We start from the raw sequence: 19,148 nt of genomic DNA on the forward strand, positions 1-19,148 counted from the left end.
TTCCTCATTTTCCCTTCCCCCACCTCACCCTAGTTCTAAACCTCCAGCTCAGTAACTGTCTCCATGACTTGTCCGGACTTGTCCTACCTGCCTATCTCCCTTCCCACCTATCCGCTCCACCCTCCTCCCTGACCTATCACCTTCATCCCCTCCCCCGCTCACCCATTGTACTCTATGCTACTTTCTCCCCACCCCCACCCTCCTCTAGCTTATCTCTCCACGCTTCAGGCTCACTGCCTTTATTCCTGATGAAGGGCTTTTGCCCGAAACGTCGATTTCGCTGCTCCTTGGATGCTGCCTGACCTGCTGTGCTTTTCCAGCACCACTAATCCAGAATCTGGTTTCCAGCATCTGCAGTCATTGTTTTTACCCACCTTATCCCAGTTCCAACCTTCCAACTTGGCACCGCCCTCATGACCTGTCCTACCTGTCCATCTTCCTTCCCACCTATCTGCTCCACTCTCCCCTCTGACCTATCACCTTTACCCCCACCTCCATCCACCTATTGCACCTTCAGCTCCCTTTCCCCCCCCCCAGCCCCACCCCCACCCCCTCCCAATTATCACTCCAAATTAAAGGCTCTCAGACCTCAATCCTGATGAAGGGCTTTTGCCTGAAACATTGATTCTCCTGCTCCTCGGATGCTGCCTGACCTGCCGTGCTTTTCCAGCACCACACTCTCGACTCTAATCTCCAGCATCTGCAGTCCTCACTTTTGTCCTGTTAAAGACAGAACTGAGAAGAGTTTTCTGTTGAGTGAGTCATTGAGCATTTGGAGTTCCATGCTTCAGAGAGCAGTGGAGGTTTGACAGAGCTTTCATTGAAGATTGGGTGTAGGGTTATTGGGGATGGGGTTGGCCTCGTAGAAATATCACTTGGGCAGGAATCCAGACCCACATCAAATGTTGTAGGGGCATGGCAGATGGTGACATTTTAATTCAGTGAGAATCTGGAATAAAAAGTTTCATGATGACCGTTGTTGTAAAAACTTATCTATTTCACTAATGTCTGGTGGGAAGGAAACTGTGATATTTACTTGGCCTGGCCTTCACATGTCTCCAGACTCTCAACAATGTGGTTATCAACTGCTCTCCGAAATGGCTGAGCACGTCACTGAGCTGTAACTGTACTTGGAAGAGTAAAAAGAAATGAAACCAGACAGAGTACCTGGCATCAACCTCGGTGCCAGAAATGACAACCGAAACAGCCCTGTTGACCCTGCAATGTCCCCCTCGCTAACATCTGGGGACTAGTGCCAAAACTGGGAGAACTGTCTCACAGACTAGTCCAGCAACATCCTGAGACAGTCATACTCACAGAATCATACCTTACAGACAATGTCCCAGACCCCACTATCACCATCCCTGGATAGGTCCAGTCCTACCAGAATGACTGACCCTAGCAGAGGGGGGGGGGAGGGGACAGCACAGTGGGATACAATCAGGAGGGAGTAGCTCTGCAATCAAAATAAGGAGGAGCAGGTTTAGGACTGAGTTGAGGACGAACTTCTTCACCTTTGTGAATCTGTGGAATTCCCTGCCCAGTGAAGCAGTGGAGGCTACCTCAGTAAATATTTTTATGGTGAAGATAGATAATTTTTTGAACAGTAAAAGAATTAAGGGTTATGGTGAGAGGGTGGGTAAGTGGAGCTGAGGCCATGAAAAGATCAACCATGATCTTATTGAACGGTGGAGCAGGCTCAAAGGGCTGGACGGCCTACTCCTGCTCCTGGTTCTGATGTTCTTATGAGTCCTTAACATTGACTTATAGAGTCATTGAATCATATGGCAGGGAATCGTACGGGCCAGCTGGTCCATGCCAACCAAGTTTCCTGAACTAATCCTACTTGCCTGCTTTTGACCCATAACCTCCAAACCTTTGCTGTCCATGTACCTGTCTAAATGCCTTTTAAATGTTGAAACTGGTAACATCTCCACCACTTCCTGTGGTGTTCATTCCACACCCTCTGTGTGGAATCGTTACCCCTTAGGTCCCTTTTATATCTTTCCCCTCTCACCCTAAGCCTATGCCCCTCTAGTTCTGGACTCCCCCACCCCAGAGAAAAGGCCTTGTCTATTTACCCTATCCATGCCCCTCATGATTTTATAAACCTTTATCAAGTCACCCCTCAGTCTCTGATGCTCCAGGGCAGAAAGTTTCCAGCCTATCCTTACAACTCATCCCTTCCAGTCTTGGTAACAATTTTTTTTGAACGATTTGCATAATTACATTATATCATCAGGCTCTATCTGTGACCTAGGTCTCTCTGTCTGATATCACTCCTCAGAGCCCTACTGTGTAAGTCCTGCCCTGGTTTGTTTGTTACTGAAATGCAACACCTCACATTTATTTACATTAAATTCCATCTTGCCATTTTTCGTCCGACAGATCCGGTTGATAAAGATCCTGTTGTACTTTAAGGTAACCTTCTTCACTGTCCACAACACGGCTGATTTTGGTGTCAATTGCAGGCTTCTCATATTCTCATCCAAATCATTTATATAAATGATGAAAAGCAGTGGACCCAGCACTGATCCTTCTGACACACTGTTGGTCACAGGCCTCCAGTCTGAGTATCAACCCTCCAACAACTGATTCGATGGGACGAAGGGCTTTTTCTGTACTTTTTATGAATCTATGAATCACCCTCTTATTTCCTACTGTCAAACCAATTTTTTATCTAATTGGCTAGCTCGCCCTGGAAGCCATCTGATTTAACCTTACTAACTAGTCTACCTTGTCAGTTGCTTTGCTAATGTCCATGAAGGCAACATCTACCACTTTGCTTTCATTTACCTTCTTGGTCATCGCTTAAAAGAAATTCAATCATGTTAGCGAGACACAATTTCCCACGCACAAAGCCATGTTGACTATCCCTAGTCAATCTTTGCCTTTCTAAATAGGTGTAAATCCCGGAAACCCCTCCAATAACTGACCCACATTAGCTTCACTGGTTTGTAGCTCCATGGATTTTCTTTGTAGCTTTTCTTCAATAATGGCACAACAGTCTTCCGTTACCTCACCCATGATTATTGATGACCCAAATATCTCTGCTCAGGGATCCGTAGTTTCCTCCCTAGCTTCCCAAACCTCAGTCTGCAGCTGAGCTGACCTCAGTAATATGATTTGGCTGATGTTTGTTTCAGCTGAGAGGCCATTCGCTCAACGTAACCTCTCTGCTCATGTCATTTTTCTTTGACTGGTAAAGGGAAGTGTCTGAATGTGCCTTTAACCACTGTATAACCCTGGGCAGCCACCTTCAGGAATCTGTGAATAAGCACTCCAAGGTCTCACCATCCTCCTCAGCGTCCTAATGTCTTGCTGTTCATTGAGTACTCCAGAATAATCTTCAGACAAAATGAATTCAAATCCCAGCAGAAAACTTATTGGAGAAAAGAGTGAAATTGACAGCTGGGCACAGCTAACCATCGGATAACTCATGAGAGAATAGGGCCCCTTAAAGATCAGCAACGCAGCCTGATAAAGGGCTTATGCCCGAAACATCGACTCTCCCGCTCCTCGGATGCTGCCTGACCTGCTGTGCTTTTCCAGCAACACATTTTATCGACTCTGACTCTCCAGCATCTGCACTCCTCACTTTCCCTGAGCTGATGTGTGGAACTGCAGGAGATGGAGTATCAGTGTTTACTGTGGAGAAGGACGTGGAAGAGAGACAACGTGGGAAATAAATAGTGATATCTTGAAAAATCACTATATTACACAGGAGGAGGTGCTGGAAATCTTCAAATGCATAAAGGTGGATAAATTCCCAGGGCCAGAACTCTGTGGGAAGCTATAGGGAAGTGATTGCTTGCTGAGATATTTCTATCATTGATAGTCACAGGTGAGGTGCCAGAAGACTGGAGGTTTGCTAACATGGTGCCACTGTTTAAGAAGGGTGGTAAAGACAAGCCAGGGAATTAGAGACCAGTGAGCCTGACATCTCCTCCACGCTCCTACTACTCTGTGAGTAAAGAAACTACCTCAGACATCTGTCCTATATCTATCAACCCTCAATTTAAAGCTATGTCCCCTCATATTAACCATCACCATCCAAGGAAAAAGGCTCTTGCTGTCCACCCTATCTAATCCTGTGATCATCTTGTATGTCTCAAGTCACCTCTTAACCATCTTCTCTCTAATGGAAACAGCGTCAAATCCCTCAGCCTTTCCTCATAAGACCTTCCCTCCATATTAGGCAACATCCTGGTAAATCTCCTCTGCACCTTTTCCAAATCTTCCACATCCTTCCTATAATGCGGTGACCAGAAATGTGCTTACAGTTGCAGCATGACCTCATGGCTCTGAAACTATCTCAATCTCTGTCCCAATAAAAGCTAACACACTGTATGCCTTCTTAACAATCCTATCAACCTGGGTGGCAACTTTCAGGGATCTATGTACTTGGACACCGAGATCTCTCTGCTCATCTACACTACCATGAATCTTCCCATTAGCCCAGCTTCATTCCTGTTATTCCTTCCAAAGTGAATCATCTCACACTTTTCCACATTAAACTCCATTTGCCACCTCTCAGCCCAGCTCTGCAGCTTATCTATGTCCCTCTGTAACCTGCAACACCCTTCAACATTATCTATAACTCCACTGACCTTAGTGTCATCCACAAATTTACTAACCCATCCTTCCTCACCCCCATCCAGGCTATTTATGAAAATGGCAAACAGCAGTGGCTCCAAAACAGATCCTCGTGGTACCCCACTAGTAACTGAACTCCGGGATGAACATTTCCCATCAGCCAGCCAATTTCTGATCCAAACCACAAAATCACCTTCCATCCCATGCTTCCATATTTTGTGCACTAGCCTACCATGGGGAACCTTATCAAACGCTTTACTGAAATTCATATATATCACAACAACCGCTTTACTCTCATCCACCTGTTTAGTCACCTTCTCAAAGAACTCAATAAGGTTTGTGAGCCACAACCTACCCTTCACAAAACTGTGCTGACTATCCCTCCTCAACTTATTCCTCTCTAGATGATTATAAATCTTATCTCTGGGAGTATGATGTTATTGCCATCACAGAGACTTGGTTGAAGGAAGGGCATGATGATTGGCAACTAAATGTTCCAGGATATAGATGCTTCAGAGGGATGTAAAAGAGGGGGGTGGAGTTGCATTGCTGGTCAGGGATGATATCACGGCTGTGCTAAAGGAGGACACTGTGGAAGGCTTGAGCAGTGAGGCATTATGGGTGGAGCTGAGAAATAAGAAGGGTGCAGTTACACTGTTGGGGCCGTATTACAGGCCTCCCAACAGTGAGTATGAGGTAGAAGAACATATAGGGAAACAGATTATGGAAAGATGTAGAGGCAACAGGGTGGTGGTGATGGGAGATTTTAATTTTCCCAACATTGACTGGGATAATCTGAGTGTCAGAGGTCTGGATGGGGCAGAATTTGTAAGAAGCGTCCAGGAGAGATTTTTGGAGCAGTATGTCAATAGTCCGACGAGGGAAGGGGCCATATTGGACCTGGAACTGGGGAATGAGCCAGGACAGGTGGTAGAAGTTGCAGTGGGGGATTTCTTTGGGAACAGTGACCACAATTCTGCAAGTTTTAGATTACTCATAGATAAAGAAGAGAGTGGTCCTAAGGGAAGAATACTAAACTGGGCCAAGGCCAATTATATCAAAATTAAGCAGGAGCTGGGAAATGTGGATTGGACACATCTATTTGAAGAGAAGTCCATATTTGATATGTGGGAGGCTTTCAAAGATAGGTGAAAGATAGTACAGGATAGGCATGTCCCGTTGAAGACAAAGGATAGGAAAGGCAAGATTCATGAACCATGGATGACAGAAGAAATTGTACGACTAGCCAAGAGGAAAAGGGAAGCGTACATAAGGTCTAGGCAGTTAGGAACAGAACAGGCCTTGAAGGAATATCAGAAGAGCAGGACAAATATTAAATGAGGAATCAAGCGGGTTAAAAGGGGTCATGAAATAGCTTTAGCGAGCAGAGTTAAGGAAAATCCCAAAGCATTTTATTCTTATATAAGAAACAAGTGGGTAACTAGAGAACCTGAGAGAATGGGTGAGATTCTGAATGATTACATTGAGTCAGTGTTCACTGAGGAGAGGAACATGATGAATGTTGAGATTAGAGGTAGAAGTTTGATTAGTCTGGATTACGTTGGCATAAGTAGGGAAGATGTGTTGGGTAGGCTAGAGGTTATTAAGGTGGACAAATCCCCAGGACTTGATGGGACCTATCCCAGGTTGCTGAGGGAGGCGAGAGAGGAAATAGCTGGGGCCCTGACAGATATCTTTATGGCATCCTTAAACACAGGTGAGGTGCCGGAGGACTGGAGGGTTGTTCGTGTTGTCCCCCTGTACAAGAAGGGGAATAGGGATATTCCGGGTAACTACAGACCAGTGAGCCTGATGTCAGTGGTGGTGGCGTTGCTGGAGAGAGTACTGAGAGATACAATCTATTTATATTTGGAAAGGAATGAGCTTATCAGTGATCAACAACATGGTTCTGTGTGGGGGAGATCGTGCCTTACCAACTTAATAGAGTTCTTTGAGGAAGTGACCAAGTTGATAGATGAAGGAAAGGCTGTTGATGTCATATACATGGACTTTAGTAAGGTGTTTGATAAGGTTCCCCATTGTAGACGAATTGGGAAAGTGAAGTCACATGGTGTGCAGGGTGTTCTAGTGAGGTGGATAAAGAACTGGTTGAGCAACAGGAGACAGAGAGTAGTAGTTGAAGGGAGTATCTTGAAATGGAGAAAGGTGACCAGTGGTGTTCCACAGGGATCAGTGTTGGGGCCACTGTTGTTTGTAATATACATAAATGATCTGGAAGAGGGCAGTCTTGGTATGATCAGCAAGTTTGCTGATGACATGAAGATTGGTGGAGTAGCAGAAAGCATAAGGGACTGTCAGAGAATACAGGAGGATATAGATAGACTGGAGAGTTGGACGGAAACGTGGCCGATAGTTTTCAATCCAGACAAATGTGAGGTGATACATTTAGGCAAGACTAATTCTAGAGCGAATTATACATTGAACAGAAGAGCCTTGGGAAAAGTTGATGAGCAGAGAGATCTGGGAGTTCAGGTCCATTGAACCCTGAAGGTTGCTGCACAGGTGGATAGAGTGGTCAAGAAGGTATATAGTATGCTTGCCTTCACTGGACGGGGTATTGAGTATAAGAGCTGGCAAGTCATGTTAAAATTATACAAGACATTGGTGCGGTCACATTTAGAATACTGTGTACAGTTCTGGTTGCCACATTACCAAAAGGATGTGGACGCTTTGGAGAGGGTGCAAAGAAGGTTTACGAGGATGTTGCCTGGTATGGAAGGTGCTAGCTATGAAGAGAGGTTGAGTAGATTAGGATTGTTTTCACTAGAAGAAAGGAGATTGAGGGGGGACCTGATTGAGGTTTACAAAATCATGAAGGGTATAGACAGGGTGGATAGAGATAAGCTTTTTCCCAGGGTGAAGGATTCAATAACGAGAGGTCATGCTTTCAAGGTGAGAGGTGGAAAGTTTAAGGGGGATACACACGGCAAGTACTTCACACAGAGGGTGGTGGGTGTCTGGAACGCGTTGCCAGCAGAGGTGGTAGAGGCAGGCACGGTAGATTCATTTAAGATGCGTCTGGACAGATGCATGAGAAGGTGGGGAGCAGAGGGATAAAGATGGTTAGGAATTGACCGACAGGTTCAGACAGTACACTTGGATCGGCTCAGGCTTGGAGGGCCAAAGGGCCTGTTCCTGGGCTGTAAATTTTCTTTGTTCTCTTTGTTCTTATAACCCTTTCCAACACTTTAACCACAACTGAAGTAAGGCTCACTGGTCTACAATCCCCAGGGTTGTCTCTACTCCCCTTCTTGAACAAGGGAACAATATTTGCTATCCTCCAGTCTTCTGGCACTATTCCTGAAGACAATGGTGACATAAAGCTCAAAGCCAAAGGCTCTGCAAACTCCTTCCTGGCTTCCCAGAGAATCCTGGGATACATCCCATCTGGTCCTGGGGACTTGTCTATTTTCAAACTTTCCAGAATTGCTAACATTTCTTCCTTGTGAACCTCAATCCCGTCCAATCTAGTAAATGTCCCTAATGTCTTTGACTCTACTCCCACTGCTGGCAGTGCATTCCACACCCGCACCCCCCCACCCCCCACCCCCCCACCACACTCTCTGTGTGGAGAACCTCCGTCTGACATCTCTCCTGCAAATGTCTCTGACTATCCACTCTGTCTATGCCTCTTATCATCTTGTACACCTCTATCAAGTCACCTCTTCACTCCAATGAGAAAAGCCCCAGCTCCCTCAATCTTTCATCATAAGAAATGCCATCCAATCCAGGCAGCATCCTGGGAAATCTCCTCTGCACCCTCTCTAAATCATCTACATCCCTCTTATAATGAGGTAACCAGAACAGGACACAATATTCCATGTGTGGTCTAACCAGGGCTCTATAAAGCTGCAGCATAACCTCGCGGCTCTTAAACTCAATTCCCCTGCTAATGAAAGCCAACACACCATACACCACCTTAACAACACTATCAACTTGGGTGGCAACTTTGAGTGATCTGTGGACATGGACCCCAAGATCCCTCTGTTCCTCCACACTGCCAAGAATCCTGCCTTTAACCCTGGAATCTGTATTCAAATTCGACCTTCCAAAGTGAATCACTTCACACTTTTCGAGGTTGAACTCCATCTGCCACTTCTCAGCCCAGCTCTCCATCCTGTCAATGTCCCGGTGTAACCTACAACAGCCCTATGCACCATTCCACCAACCTTCGTGTCATCGGCAAATTACTAACCCACCCTTCCACTTCCTCATCCAAGTCATTTATAAAAATCACAAAGAGCAACGGTCCCACAACAGATCCCTGCGGAACATCACTGGTCACCAAACTCCAGGCTGAATGTTTTCCATTTATTACCACCCTCTGACTTCTATGGGTCAGCCAATTCTGTATCCAGACAGACAGATTTCCCTGTTTCCCATGCCTCCTTACTTTGTGAATGAGCCTGCCATGGGTAATCTTATCAAACACCTTGCTAAAATCCACATACACCACATCCACTGCTCTAGTCATCTCCAGATGTTTTGTCACATCCTCAAAGAATTCAGTAAGATTTGTGAGGCATGACCTTCCCCTCACAAAGCTATGCTGAACATCTCTAATCAAACAATGTTTTTCCAAATAATCATAAATCCTGTCTCTCAGAATCCTCTCCAATAATTTGCCCACCACTGACATAAGATTGACTGGTCTGTAATTTCTAGGGAATGTAGATCTCATACGCAAAATGTCAATTTTCCTGCTCCTCAGATGCTGCCTGACCTCTGCTTTTCCAGCACCCCACACTCGACTCTAATCTCCATTATCTGCAGTCCTCATTTTCTCGTAGTTCCCAGGATTTTCCCTATTCCCTTTCTTGAACAAGGGAATAACATTTGCCACCGTCCTACTCCAGTGGACAGTGAGATGCAGCAATCTCTCCCCTTGCTTCCTGGAGTAACCTTGGGAATATCCCATCTGGCCCAGGGGCTGTATCTATCCTTATGTTTTTCAAGCTTTTCAGCACATCCTCCTTCTTAACACCAACCTGTTTGAGCGTATCAGCCTGTTTCACACTGTCCTGAAAACAACAATTTAGATAAATGTGAAGTGCTGCATTTTGGAAAGGTAAATCAGGGCAGGACTTATATAGTTAACGGTGTGATCGTGTGGAGTGTTGCTAAATAAAGAGACCATGGAGTGCAGATTCATAGTTCCTTGAAAGTAGAGTCACAGTTGGTTAGGGTAGTGAAAATGTGTGTTTGATATGCTCTCCTTTATTGGTCAGAGTATTGAGTACAGGAGTCGGGAGGTCATGTTGCGGCTGTACAGAACATTGGTTAGACCACTGTTGGAATATTGAGTGCATTTCTGGCCTCCCTGCTTTCAGAAGGATGTTGTGAAACCTGAAAGGGTTCAGAAAAGATTTACGAGGATATTGCCAGGGTTGGAGGGTTTGAGCTATAGTGAGAGGCTGAACAGGCTGGGGCTGTTTTCCCTGGAGTGTCGGAGGCTGAGGGGTGACCTTATAGAGGTTTATAAAATTATGAGGGACATGGATAGGATAATAGACAAGAGTATGGTCTTTTCCCTGGGGTCGGGGAGTCCCGAATTAGAGGGCAAAGGTTTAGGGTGAGAGGGGAAAGATATAAAAGAGACCTAAGGGGCAACCTTTTCACGCAGAGGGTGGTACGTGTATGGAATGAGCTGCCAGAGGATGTGGTGGAGGCTGGTACAATTGAAGGTTGCTCTGCTATAATGTGCTTTTTGTTAACACGAGTGACGAATTGGGGACACTGTTTCTAAAGTGGAAAGTTTTAAAGCATGTATTTGTTATAACATGATTCCAGTCCCATTAGTTTAAACGGTGCTGCTATTACCTGATTTTATCTTAACACAGGATTGCACAAGAATGGAACTGCATTATAACATTTAGAAGCATTGCTTTATGGGCAGAAATTTGCTATCCTTACCTGGTCTGGCCTACATGTGATTCCAGACCCAGAGCAATGTGGTTGTGTCTTAACTGCCCTCTGGGTAACAAGGGCTGAACAATCCATATTGGGCATGGCAGTGATGTCCACATCACATGGCCGAATAATAAAATGGCTGAAGATTGTTGAGCCAAGGATACTACCATGAGGGACTCCTGCAGAGAGCTGAGATAACTGACCTCCAACAACCACAACCATCTTCCTATGTGTCAGGTATTAATTCTTTCCCCAAGCCCACTTCCCCCTCCCCTCTTGCTCTGTCCCCATCTTCTCTAGGCTGCCTGATAGCTGTTCCAAAGAAGAGTCAGATCAGCCTCAAAATGTGATCTGTTTTTCTCCCTCCACAGATGCTGCCTGACCTACAACATATCTCTAGCACTTTTTGATTTTAAAAAAAAATTTCCAACTGAAGCAGCACCTAATTTAGGAATAAATTGCATGTTTTGCAGGAGACCCGAATCCGAGCAACAGACAAAGACCCAAAGAGAAAAAGTAATAGCATCTCAATAACCAACTGCTATGCAGCTGAGGAGGTGACCCATACTCTGGTTTCAGAGTCTCAGGAGGAGATGTGCAGGTGGATGGAGGCTTTCTGGCAACACTTCTGTAACTTGAGTGAGTTTTAAAATACAATGTGCTGCATTGAATACAACTACAAGTGTGGCTGGAGGATTGCAGTGTCACCTCCAGCCCATTACTCCACCAGTAACAACATAAAGTGACAAATTATCATCCCTTTATTTTTAAATTCATAATTGTGTTTATTAAGTAACCTTGGTTGAGAGACTGTAATTAAAACAAAGATCTTGTTGCACATGGATGTGAAGAAGTTTGACACCATCCAGGACAAAGCAGCCCCTGTTTGATTGGCACCACATCCACACACATCCACTCCCTCCCCCACTGATGCTCAGTAGCAGCAGTGTGTACGATCTACAAGATGCTCTGCAAACATTCACCAAAGATCCTTAGACAGCACCTTCAAACCCACAACCACTTCTATCTAGAAGGACAAGGGCAGCAGATACATGGGAACACCACCCCCTGCAAGTTCCCCTCCAAGCCCCTCACCATCCCGACTTGGAAATATATCGCTGATCCTTCACTAACGCTGGGTCAAAACCCTCGATATGTTGAACCCTAACCACCAATTTGAGCTCTTCTACTTTTGCTGCAAGAGAATTGCTCTTCAGTTCAGGTCAGATGTCCGCACTCCCAACTTCTGATAAGAATTATGGTTCACTTAAAAATAAGGGGAGGTGACAGCTTAGTGATTCTGAGAAAGGATCACTCAACCCAAAATATTAAGTCTTATTTCTCTTCACAGATGCTGTCAGGCCTGCTGAACTTTTCCAGTAATTTCTGTTTTGCTAGTGGTACTATCGCTGGACTGTTCATCTCGTGACCCAGGGAAGATTCTGGGGCTGAGTTCAAATCCCATCACAGCGAGTGGTGGAATTTGAATTCAATAAAAATCTGGAATGACATGTCTGAGAGTGATGCGAATCCATTGTTGATGTTTGGACAAACCCATCTGAATCACAAATGTCCTTTAGAGAAGGAATCTGCCTTCCTTACCTGGTCTGGCCTACATGTGACTGCAGACCCACAGCAACGTGGTTGACTCTTAACTGCCCTCTGGGCAATTAGGGATGGGGAATAAATGCCAGCGACACCCACATCCCAGGAATGAATATTTAAAAATGGTTGAGAAAGTTCTGAGCCAAGGATTTTCATTTCCATTAAGAAATCCCTGCTGCCAGCTGTATTTCAGCTCCTAATTCTATACTCTGTTGTCTCATTACATTTTACATTACATTACAGTTAGGAAACAGGCCCTTCGGCCCAACAAGTCCACACTGACTCTCTGAACAGTAACCCACACAGACCCATTCCCCCACATTTACCCCTTACCTAACACTACGGGCAATTTAGCATGGCCAATTCACCTGACCTGCACATCTTTGGACTGTGGGAGGAAACCGGAGCACCCGGAGGAAACCCACGCAGACACGGGGAGAACGTGCAAACTCCACACAGTCAGTCGCCTGAGTGGGGAATTGAACCCGGGTCTCCAGCGCTGTGAGGCAGCAGTGCTAACCACTGTGCCACCGTGCCGCTCATTGCCCACTTGCACCTTAACTCTATGTCTTTATGATATTTCAGTCCATCCAATGATTTTCTTTAAATTTAGATGTTGAGGGGGTAATGGGGCAGTCTCATTAGGTTCATAGGATTTGATGCTTGGTGTATTCCGTAGTTAATTTGCAGGTCAATGCCATTATGAATTGGTGTTGGGAACACAAATCATTCCCAATAGGAGTTGGTTAGACAGAAAGTGGATTGAATTTCAGGGCACAGTTTTATTGTGTGCCGGTGTATATATTTGTGTTGATACAGTTATAAATATCTGTCACGGTGAGATTTCAATCTATGCCATCAGCTCATTAGGGTTGTTGGATTATTCGTCAAAAGATGTGATGCTGGAAAAGCACAGCTGGTCAGGTGCCACATGTCTCAACTCTGACCTCCAGCACAGAGTCATAGAGATGTACAGCATGGAAACAGACCCTCCGGTCCAATCCGAAAGTGGAGTTGCAGGTAGATAGGATCGTGACGAAGGTGTTTGGTATGTTTTCCTTTATTGGTCAGAGTATTGAGTATAGGAGTTGCAAGGTCATGTTGCGGCTGTACAGGACATTGGTTAGGCCACTGTTGGAATATTGCGTGCAATTTTGGTCTCCTTCCTATCGGAAAGATGTTGTGAAACCTGAAAGGGTTCAGAAAAGATTGCCGGATTTGAGCTATAGGGAGAGGCTGGACAGGCTGGGGCTGTTTTCTCTGGAACGTCGGAGGCTGAGGGGTGACCTTATAGAGGTTTACAAAATTATGAGGGGCATGGATAGGATAAATAGACAAAGTCTTTTCCCTGGGATGGGGGAGTCCAGAACTAGAGGGCATAGGTTTAGGGTAGGAGGGGAAAGATATAAAAGGGACCTAAGGGGCAACTTTTTCACCGATCCTTGTGGTACTCTACTGGTCACAGGCCTCCAGTCTGAAAAACAACCCTCCACTACCATCCTCTGTCTTCTACCTTTGAGCCAGTTCTGTATCCAAATGGCTAGTTCTCCCTGTATTCCATGAGATCTAACCTTGCTAATCAGTCTCCCATGAGGAACCTTGTCGAACGCCTTACTGAAGTCCATATAGATCACATCTACTGCTCTGCCCTCATCAATCCTCTTTGTTACTTCTTCAAAAAACTCAATCAAGTTTGTGAGACATGATTTCCCACACAAAAAGCCATGTTGACTATCCCGAATCAGTCCTTGCCTTTCCAAATACATGTACATCCTGTCCCTCAGGACTCCTTCCAACAATTTGTCCACCACCGAGGTCAGGCTCACCGGTCTATAGTTCCCTGGCTTGTCCTTACCGCCCTTCTTAAACAGTGGCACCACGTTAGCCAACCTCCAGTCTTCAGGCACCTCACCTGTGACTATCGCTGATACAAATATCTCAGCAAGTGGCCCAGCAATCACTTCTCTAGCTTCCCACAGAGTTCTCGGGTTCACCTGATCAGGTCCTGGGGATTTATTCACCTTTAACCATTTCAAGACATCCAGCACTTCCTCCTCTGTAATCTGGACATTTTGCAAGATCTCACCATCTATTTCCCTACAGTCTATATCTTCCATATCCTTTTCCACAGTAAATACTGATGCAAAATATTCATTTAGTATCTCCCCCATTGTCTGTGGCTCCACACAAAGGCCGCCTTTCTGATCTTTGAGGGGCCCTATTCTCTCCTTAATATATTTGTAAAACCCCTTCAGATTCTCCTTAATTCTATTTTCCAAAGCTATCTCATGTCCCCATTTTTCCCTCCTGATTTCCCTCTTAAGTTTCCTCCTACTTCCTTTATACTCTTCTAAGGATTCATTCGATCTCTCCTGTCTATACCTGACATATGCTTCCTTCTTTTTCTTCACCAAAACCTCAATTTCTTTAGTCATCCAGCATTCCCTATACCCACCGGCCTTCCCTTTCACCCTGACAGGAATATATTTTCTCTGGATTCTTGTTATCTCAGTTCTGAAGGCTTCCCATTTTCCAGCCGTCCCTTTACCTGCGAACATCTGCCTCCAATCAGCTTTCGAAAGTTCTCACCTAATACCGTCAAAATTGGCCTTTCTCCAATTTAGAATTTCAACTTTTAGATCTGGTCTATCCTTTTCCATCGCTATTTAAAAACGAATAGAATTATGGTCGCTGGCCCCAAAGTGCTCCCCCACTGACACCTCAGTCACCTGCCCTGCCTTATTTTCCAAGAATAGGTCAAGTTTTGCACCTTCTCTAGTAGGTACATCCACATACTGAATCAGAAGATTGTCTTGTAAGCACTTAAGAAATTCCTCTCCATCTAAACCTTTAACACGATGGCAGTCCCAGTTGATGTTTGGAAAGTTAAAATCCCCTACCATAACTACCCTATTATTCTTACAGATAGCCGAGATCTCCTTACAAGTTTGTGGAAAGCTGAATGGGTGGGTAGGGAAATAGATCTCTGGTGGTGGGGTCTGTTTGTAGGTGGTCGAAATGACAGAAGGTGATGCACTGTATCCAGAGGGTGGTGGGGTGGTATCGAACATAGAACAGTACAGCACAATACTGGCCCGCCACGTTGGACTGAGCGTTTATCTTAATCTAAGATCAACCTAATCTACACTCCCCTGAACTTACTACAGTCCATGTGCTTGTTCAGCAGTCTCACATTAGACAAGCCCTCCAGTCCAGACAGCATCCTGGTAAATCTCCTCTGACCCCCTCTAAAGCATCGACATCCTTCCTATAATGAGGTGACCAGAACAACTGGACAGAATACTCCAGGTGTGGTCTCACCAGGGACTTGTAGAGCAGCAGCAAAACCTCGCGGCATTTGGATAGGTACATAGATGGGTGCTTAATCTAGGTTAGAAGTTCGGCACAACATCGTGGGCCGAAGGGCCTGTTCTGTGCTGTATTGTTCTATGTTCTATGTTCTAAACTCAATCCCCCTGTTAATGAAAGCCAAATCACCATATGCCTTCTTAACAACTCCATCAACTTGAGAGGCAACTTTGAGGGATCTATATACGTGGACCCCAAGATCCCTCTGTTCTTCCACACTGCTAAGAATCCTGTCTTTAATCCTGTATTCAGCATTCAAATTTGACCTTCCAAAATTCGACCTTCCTTTGCATTTATCCAGGTTGAACTCCATCTGCCACTTCTCAGCCCAGCTCTGAATCCTGTCAATGACTTATTGTAACCTGTAACTACCCTCAACACTAACTACAACACCATGTGTCATCGGCAAACTGACTAACCCACCCTTCCATTTCTTCATCCAAGTCATTTATAAAATCTACAAAGAGCAGAGGCCCAAGAACAGATCCCTGTGGGATACCACTGGTCACCGACCTCCAAGCGGAATACTTTCCATCCACTACCACTTGCTGTCTTCTTTTGGCCAGCCAATTCTGTATCCAGACAGCCAGATTTCCCTGTATCCCACACCTCCTAACTTTCTGAATGGACTTACCATGGGCTCACATGCCTTACTGAAATTCATATCCACCACATCCACTTCTCGACCTTTGTCAATTTGTCTCGTCACCTCCTTAAAGAACTCAATAAGATTTGTGAGGCATGACCTGCCCCTCACAAAGCCATGCTGACTATCTTTAATCAAACTATGTTTTTCTGAATAGTCATAAATCCTATCTCTCAGAGTCCTTTCTAGTACTTTGCTGACCACAGACGTAAGACTGACTGGTCTGTAATTCCCGGGGATTTCCCTCTTCCCTTTCTTGAACAGAGGAACAACATTCGCCTCCCTCCAATCATCCGGTACTACTCCCATGGAGAGTGAGGTTGCAAAGATCATTGTCAGAGGCCCAGCAATCTCATTCCTCACTTCCCGCAGTAACCTTGGATATCTCTGGTCTGGCCCTGGGGACTTATCTATCTTGATGCTTCCCAGAATTTCCAGCACATCCACTTCCTCAATATGGATCTTTTCAAGCCCATTAACCCAGTCCACAGTGTTCTCACTATTATCAAGGTCCCTCTCTCTAGTGAATGCTGAAGCTAAAAACTCATTTAGGGCCTTCCCAACCTCTTCCGACTCCAGTCACAGGTTCTCTCCACTATCCCTGATCAACCCAACACTCTCTCTGATCATTCTCTTATTCCTCACATACACGTAGAACACCTTTGGGTTTTCCCTAATCCTTCGCACCAAGGCTTTCTCATGCCCCCTCCTAACTCTCCTCAGTCCATTTTTGTGTTCTTTCCGAGCTACCCTAAAGCTGTGCCAGATCCTTGCTTCCTCAGCATTAAGTAAGCTTCCTTCTTCCTCTTGACAAGAAGCTCCTCTGCTCCTGTCATCTAGTGAGGAATAATTTGATGAGGGATAGTCAACATGGTTTGATAAAGGGTAGGTCGTGCCTCACAAACCTTATTGATTTCTTCAAGAAGGTGACCAAACAGCGTATGATGGTAAAGCGGTTAATGTGGTGAATATGGATTTCAGTGCTCAAAATACGGAGTTTCGGGATTGAGGGTGATTTAGTGGTATGGATCAGAAATTGGCGAGCTGGAAGAAGGCAGAGGGTGGTGGTTGATGGGAAATATTCATCCTGGAGCTCAGTTACTAGTGGGACACCGCAAGGATCTGTTTTGGGTCCACTGCTGGTTGTCATTTTAATAAATGATCTGGAGGTGGGTGTAGAAGAATGGATTACTAAATTTGCAGATGACACTAAAGTCGGTGGAGTTGTGGATAGTGATGAAGGATGTAGTAGGTTACAGAGAAACATAGATAAGATGCAGAGCTGGGCTGAGAGGTGGCAAATGGAGTTTAATGTGGAAAAGTGTGAGGTAGTGCGAGGTGGAGACTGGAGACTGTAAGAATTATGAAGATAGCATTAATAAAGAGAAGAGTAGACAGAGAGCAGGTGAGCGCAAAAAAACTGGTGGCCTGAAATGCATCTACTTTAATACAAGGCGTATAGTGGGTAAGGCAGATGGACTTAGGGCTTGGATTGGTGCCTGGGGGTATGCCGTTATTACAATCAGAGACTTGGTTGAAGGAAGGGGATGATGATTGGCAACTAAAAGTTCCAGGATTTGGATGCTTCAGAGAGGATAGGGAGGGAAGTAAAAGGTGGGGGGGGGTGGAGTTGCATTGCTGGTCAGGGACGATATCACAGCTGTGCTAAAGGAGCACACTAAGGAGGTCTTGAGTAGTGAGGCATTATGGGTGGAGCTGAGAAATAAGAAGGGTGCAGTTGGGGCTGTATTACAGGCCTCCCAACAGTGAGCATGAGGCAGAAGAACATATAGGGAAACAGATTATGAACAGACATTTATTGTATCCGTTGCTCCCGATGCGGTCTCCTCTACATTGGGGAGACTGGACGCCTCCGAGCAGAGCGCTTTAGGGAACATCTCCGAGAACATCCCCCTCCCACTCTGCCGAGGACATGGAGGTCCAGGGCCTCCTTCACCGCCGCTCCCTCACCACCAGACGCCTGGAGGAAGAACGCCTCATCTTCCGCCTCGGAACACTTCAATACCAGGGCATCAATGTGGACTTCAACAGTTTCCTCATTTCCCCTTCCCCCACCTCATCCTAGTTCCAAACTTCCAGCTCAGTAACTGTCCCCATGACTTGTCCGGACTTGTCCGGACTTGTCTATCTCCTTTTCCACCTATCCACTCCACCCTCCCCTCCCTGACCGATCACCTTCATCCCCTCCTACCACTAGTCTCTTTGGGAATTCAGAACAGTTGAATGTTCCTTTTCTGTTCTCCTTCCTTCCTTCATGAGCCACAGAGCCGGCCCAGTTCTGGAGACCTGGCCACCTTGGCTTTCCCCTATAAGTGGTCTCCCCCAACAGTATCCAAAATGAAGCGGCCACAGGGGATCCCTGCACTGTCTGTTCCCTTTCTATCCCCTGACTATAACCCATGTACCCATTTCCTGTACCAGGTGTGACTACCTCCCTGTAACCTCTCCACCTCCCGAATGATCAGAAGTTCATCCAGCTCCAGCTCCAGTTCCCGAACTCTGTTTTTGAGGAGCTGGAGTTGGGTGCACTTCCCACAGATGTAGTCAGTAGGGATGCTAGTGGTGACCCTTGCCTCCCACATTCTGCAGGAGGAACATTCAACTGTTCTGAATTCCCAAAGAGACTTAAACAAACTCCTTACCTTACCAATCCCGCGATCATCTGGTTGGAGGAGATGAATGGGTGGGAGACACTACCTAAGTAATGTTTCAGGTAACACAACTGCCCAAATATATGACTTCATTTCCTCAGCAGTTCCATGCCCACTCTCCTGCTCGGCGTGGCTCCACCTACTCAAGAGGTAAGTTATTTAAAGGATTTATTTACCTTCCCGGTAGCCCTCAGTCCTCACTCTGACCATTCACTGCAAATGGATGCTGCTGATTCCAAAAGGTAAGTTATTAAAGGAAGAACTTACTTTTTTACAGAAGGTGAGGATCAGGGAGTTCTATCCTGATGGTCTGGGCTGTGCACACAACC

At 45.6% G+C, this 19,148-nt stretch overlaps 1 protein-coding gene across 5 annotated transcripts in view; it reads left to right on the top strand.

Moving 5' to 3' along the window:
* The window catches only part of LOC140481781 (rho-related BTB domain-containing protein 1-like), a 742,286-nt gene that overhangs the window by 147,535 nt on the left and 575,603 nt on the right, over positions 1 to 19,148 (top strand). For 4 of the 5 annotated variants that reach the window (XM_072578316.1, XM_072578319.1, XM_072578321.1 and 1 more), the window contains one exon: positions 11,001 to 11,166. In XM_072578316.1, coding sequence (XP_072434417.1) covers positions 11,001 to 11,166 — 166 coding nt within the window. Of the gene's footprint in view, positions 1 to 10,506; positions 10,765 to 11,000; positions 11,167 to 19,148 lie in introns of those variants that run through there. The other variant, XM_072578327.1, reaches the window with a different exon arrangement.

Source organism: Chiloscyllium punctatum, chromosome 1, assembly GCF_047496795.1.
Source record: "Chiloscyllium punctatum isolate Juve2018m chromosome 1, sChiPun1.3, whole genome shotgun sequence".
Taxonomy (NCBI): domain Eukaryota; kingdom Metazoa; phylum Chordata; class Chondrichthyes; order Orectolobiformes; family Hemiscylliidae; genus Chiloscyllium; species Chiloscyllium punctatum.